This window comes from Durio zibethinus, chromosome 10 (assembly GCF_047325235.1).
Source record: "Durio zibethinus cultivar Kanyao isolate XHJ-2024 chromosome 10, ASM4732523v1, whole genome shotgun sequence".
Taxonomy (NCBI): Eukaryota; Viridiplantae; Streptophyta; class Magnoliopsida; order Malvales; family Malvaceae; genus Durio; species Durio zibethinus.
In genome coordinates this window covers 26,944,722-26,949,971 of record NC_143171.1, presented here as the reverse complement: position 1 = coordinate 26,949,971, position 5,250 = coordinate 26,944,722, and the positions used below count along the sequence as shown (strand labels likewise).

Sequence of the window (5,250 nt, the reverse complement as noted above, 5' to 3'; positions counted from 1 at the left end):
AGAGAGAGAGAGAGAGAGAGAGAGAGAGAGAGGCAGTCTCACATGCAAAAAACCCGTGCCACCTGCCGGGCCCGGTCGGATTTCTTCCAAGAATAGTCTACACCGTGTCGTTTTGGGTCAGTTCTCTCCAAAATTTTTTTTTCTTCTGTGCAGTAAAAAAAGTCTCCATTTTTCACTGGAGAGTCTAAATGCAAGTGACAGCATTCCCCGATCACTCTCTCTCGTTCTTAATCCGGTTCTGTCTCTCTTGTTTTTATTTTATTTTATTTTTATTTTTATTTTGTTAAATTTAATTTTCGAGGAAAAATTATGAACGGAAGAGACATTTCTCGGCGAGATCTTGTATTTAAAAAAAAATTGTTGCTTTAGTTTCATTTTCATTTTTAAAAATTTTCTGTAATTACATTTTCGATGTCTAGATCTCTCTGTTCGCTTTGATTTTTTATTTTTTTGTGGAAATTTCGGAAATTGTGTTAATTCGTGGATTTTGATCTGTATTTAATCAAGCAAATGGAGATTTACTTAGGTTAATTGTTTATTTTTTATTGTATATGCAATGTGAAGAATTTTGGTGCAAATTTATGTATAAATTATTTAAATTAAATACTTTTTTCTGTGTATATGTTGGATTTTTTTTGTCTGTGGTGAAATGATGCTAAATTTGGTTGAATTGAGGCTTTAGAGTCACTAATTAGTGTAATGTTTTTCAGATTGTGGCAATGTTTTTGGGTTCAATTTGTATAAAAAGGTAATTTGAAGTGGATGTAGGCAGTTGGTTGGCTCATTATTGCTCAATTTCTGAAATGTGGGTTAACAATGTTGGTAGTTAGGGTGTACAGTAGGCATTATAGGAACAGGTTGTTAAAAATGAGTGAAATTTGTGGAACGAAAGATGCAAGCATCGAATGTATGATTACTGAATAAGAATTTTAGAGTGCTTGGCTTAGAATTGCTTTGTTTGTTGTGTCAATCTGAGAAAGTGAATGATAGGGTGGTCATTGATTGAGAAGAAAAACAGGATTTTACTGTTTTCAGCTATGTAGTTCTCTAAGCCAACTAGCCAAGCGATTATTTAATTTCATTGTCAGTTTGTTTGTAAGATTGTACATCGGTAGTGGAATATGTCGATGTTTATTTATTCTTTTCCTTTCGGTTTCAGACTTTAATTTCTATAATGTCGGGGAATGCTTTAAGAGATCTCAATACTTTACCTACGTCTGAGAGGAACAGTGACAGCTCTAGTAAAGGGGCATTTACTAAGCCTTGCAATGGGAAGACAATTGAAAATGTTGAAGAGCAGCAGAAGAAAAGCCCTGCTTCTGTTCATATAAATGGTGGTGAAACTGTAAGTGCTGGAGTAGAGGTAGCTAATTTGGAAGTAGAATACATTGAATCTGAGAACTTGAGTGATCTAGAAGATGTTGATACATGTCTGAAGGTATAATTTTCTGTTTGTTTTTTCTTACACTTCATGCTCTGATTTCTGATGGTCCACTGTTTGCTTGCATATTTACCTATATCAGAAGCTCTTTCCTGGACTCGACTCTAAAGATTGGGTTCTAGTTGCTGAAGCGCTCAACAATGTTCGCCGACTATCAATATTCCATAAGGAAGCAATGCACAGTATGCTGTAAGTCTCAAATTCTCACTTGGTTATCTGACTGGAAAGACCAGAGGATGGGGAATCTAATACTGTTGTCTTGGATTTAATTTGATTAGTGTATTTCTTTCTGTGTTCTAATGTGCAGGGGTGATTTGATCCCTCTTGTAGTTAAGTCCTTGAAGAATCCAAGAAGTGCTGTTTGTAAAACTGCAATTATGACATCTGCAGACATTTTCAGGGCATATAATGATGATCTGATTGATTCTTTGGATCCCCTGGTATTTTCACACTTAATGCGTTTTATTTTCATGCTGGTTTGGGTGCCTGTTTGCATTTTTGGATGGTATACTGCCATCTTGGTTATTTTTCTCTTTTGTGAATGTTTCTTTATCTTGGGATACAAGTAAATGAATTTGGCTTTTCTGATGTGTTAAAATATGATTGATACAGCTGGTACAGCTTCTTCTTAAGTCTTCACAAGACAAAAGATTTGTATGTGAGGCAGCTGAGAGAGCTTTAGAGGCAATGACTACTTCAGTTTCCCCTACGTCTTTGTTGCCCAAGTTGCAACCCTATCTTAAGAACAGAAATGCACGAATTCGAGCAAAGGCATCAATGTGCTTTGGTCGTAGTGTTCCACAATTGGTAGGCAAATGATATATGAAATGCTTCCTGCTATTTTATTTGTTTTGAAAAGGGTTTGGTTTTTCCGGTCTTTATCATGTTTAATTTGTGCCATTGATGTGGATGGTGCCTTTGTTTACTATATTTGCAGCAACATAAAACATATAAATTTCAATTAACTGAATTCATTTAAGTAGTTAGTGTGTAGCTATATGTGGGTATTTATAGTATATAGTTTGCAAAGCTAAAGTTTATTCTTCTCATTCTCTTTCCAATCACTTTATCATGCATCCCTAGTTTTATTTTTCCTTCATGAAAATATTTTCCCCTTCACTTTTGTATTAAGTTAATGCAGTCACTTTGGTTTGACAGGGTGTTGAAGGAATTAAAGAATATGGAATTGACAAATTGATACAAGTAGCTGCATCCCAGCTCAGTGACCAACTCCCAGAGTCCCGGGAGGCTGCTCGAACGCTTCTTTTGGAGCTGCAAACCGTATATGAGAAATCCCATGGCCTCTCAACAACAGTATCTGAGCATCCAGAGATGGGCTCTTGGGAAAACTTTTGTCAGTCAAAACTCTCTCCTTTAAGCGCACAAGCAGTACTTCGTGTCACAAAAATTGCTCGGGAAGGTCTTGTTATTGGTTCCTAACAGTGAGTTTTATATAAACCATATATGAGTTTGTAGCAAGTAATGTCTTTTTAATTTTACCCACATATATGAGCTCTAGCGTGCAGAGTCTAAGGTCACCTTTTATTGATTTGGCTTTGGTTTTATCTTTTTTTCGTTGTAAATTCCCTTGAATCACTGAGATGCCTTCTATCCTGGTTAAAAATTTGTTGGATTGGAATCTTACGAATGAAATTCTTTGCATATGGTTCCCTCTCTGTCTTCCTCATCCATGTCATGGTTGCTAAAATAGTACAGTTTGCTTAAGCCTTTTTGCTTTAATCTCATAGCAGAATGTTCTACCAGAAATGTTACATAGTAATTAATATACATATATATATATATATATATTTATGATGACTTTATGATTGCAGTGGCAGATCTGAAAGAAGCAATAATGTCAATTATTGAGTGCTCATCTAAGAGTTGGCTTCTAGCTTAGATGTCTTAATCATATGTTAACATCTTTTTGTGTGTGTGTGTGTGTGTGTGTGTGTTTGTGTTTATTGTCATCTTGTCAATTTCTTAGCTGCCGGCTATGGCTTGTGGATATGCCATAGCTGGAAGATGGAGAATATGCTTTGTTTTATTTTAATTTATATTGTAAAAGCTTTATTCAAAGCAACAGATAATTTATTTTTTACAAGTTAGATGTGAAATTAAACTTGTTTTCTACTCCCCATGTTAGAATATCACATCAAATTTTACTTTTTTTTTTATTTGAAATTTCTCTTCAACCCAAGAGATAAAAAAACAACTAATATGTTAAATTTTCTGGCCTAACTTTTTATATCCATTTTCTCAAGTTCCTAACAATGATAAGATATAAGTGAATGAATATATGATTTTGTGTCAAAATGGTATTCCAACGTGTAACGAGTTTGAGTAATACCCAAAAATTTACTGTTATTTTTAATCATAAAGAGACTTTGATCAGTTGGAATAATTCTACCAGACTGTTTTAGGACATGAAAGCAGATTTGAGACAGTAGTAAACCCAAAAACATAGTGTAAGACAGGACAAAATGGCTTGTTGCTTGGACAGAACATTGTGCGGTCTGAAATACGGGGCATACTCTTAATGAGGCCTGCCTGAATTCTGATCTGAATGACAATACTGCCAAACAAAATGGGCAAAAGTAGGACTGCAAACGAAGAGCAGAGTTGTCTCTTCCCATGGAGGCCGCCTGATTTGTCAGAAAAAAAGAAGTGGTCGAAGTACACAAAGACAAATAAGAATGAAATTATAGAGAGAAATGAAAGAAAAGAGACAGAAGAAAAGTTTAAATCATCAATCTTCCTATGATTTTGTCTCCACCTGCTTACATTCGTTTGAACCTTTTTTTAATCTGTATAAAAACAGAAACACACCTGATCAGCTTTTTGCTAGTAACTTCACTCGAATCAAAATATACATTAACAAAATCTTATCATCCTGGCGAACAGATGTGTGATTGGTTTGATAAAGTGCTGTACTCTTAATTTCAGTGGTACAGATTTGATCTTAAAATTTTATCATCTTGCCAATAGCTTGTAGAGTCCTACAAAAAAAATCTTATCATCCTGTCATTTCTGTCATGTTTCAGGTTGTTGTCATCTTTTGAGGTATATTTTCTTTGTAAGTGGCAAATTTTGCTTTTCCGATGAAAATCAAGGGGATTTAGAAAAGATTGCGATGAGCATTAAACATCTGGCGGTGGGTGCAATACAGATTATGGAAATGGCAATTGTTATAACTGTGCTTCTGCTATTTCTAGGTGTTGGAATGCTGGTGATAATGCATGTATGTATAGTAGGAAGAGCCTTCAGGAGAGGATTCGGGAACCCAGGAAACTTTGACAGGAGCAGCAGCAGGAACAGAAGCATGTCCCTGGATGATTTACACAGGCTTCCCTCTTATGATTACATAGCAAAAGACAAAGGAAGTAGTCCAGTGGATTGTGCTGTCTGCCTGGAAAACTTCAAGATGGGTGAAAAGTGCAAGCTACTGCCTCAGTGCAGGCATAGTTTCCATGCAGAATGTGTGGATTCATGGCTTCTGAGAAACCCCATTTGCCCAATTTGTCGAACCAGTGCTGATTCAAGCAAGGCTGGGTTGGTTTTAGGCGAGGAAAGTAGTCGTTCCTGTGAAAATGTTGTTCAGTTGAGAGGGAGTCCAAGTAGGGAAGGTAGTAGACATTTGGATGATGTTAGAATTGAAATTGCAGAGAACCAAACAAGAGAAGCTCGTATTATTACTTGCAACGGGCATGAATCAAGAGAAAACCAAACAAATTTAGTTGCCATTCATTCGAGTTTTGCAATTGAAACTACATAGTATTGTTATATTTCCAAAATGTTGTAACTTTAAA

General features: G+C 35.7%; 2 protein-coding genes across 6 annotated transcripts; both read left to right on the top strand.

Moving 5' to 3' along the window:
• LOC111293141 (uncharacterized) lies at positions 1-3,103 on the top strand. Of its 5 annotated transcripts, XM_089767045.1 has the most exons (7): positions 156-235; positions 711-748; positions 1,160-1,438; positions 1,524-1,630; positions 1,749-1,881; positions 2,054-2,248; positions 2,600-3,103. In XM_089767045.1, the coding sequence occupies exons 3-7, from the start codon at positions 1,175-1,177 to the stop codon at positions 2,879-2,881; spliced, it is 981 nt and encodes a 326-aa protein (XP_089623171.1). In that variant the 5' UTR covers positions 156-235; positions 711-748; positions 1,160-1,174; the 3' UTR covers positions 2,882-3,103. The 5 variants fall into 5 exon arrangements, with proteins under 5 accessions (XP_089623175.1, XP_089623174.1, XP_089623173.1 ...); XM_089767049.1 differs by lacking the exons at positions 156-235; positions 711-748 and adding an exon at positions 1-116; XM_089767048.1 differs by lacking the exon at positions 711-748 and having other exon boundaries at positions 83-235.
• A 1,379-nt stretch (positions 3,104-4,482) lies between these two features.
• On the top strand, positions 4,483-5,250 carry LOC111293419 (E3 ubiquitin-protein ligase ATL42-like). The gene has a single exon (XM_022886158.2). It carries the CDS (start codon positions 4,575-4,577, stop codon positions 5,214-5,216), a length of 642 nt encoding a protein of 213 aa, XP_022741893.2. The 5' UTR covers positions 4,483-4,574; the 3' UTR covers positions 5,217-5,250.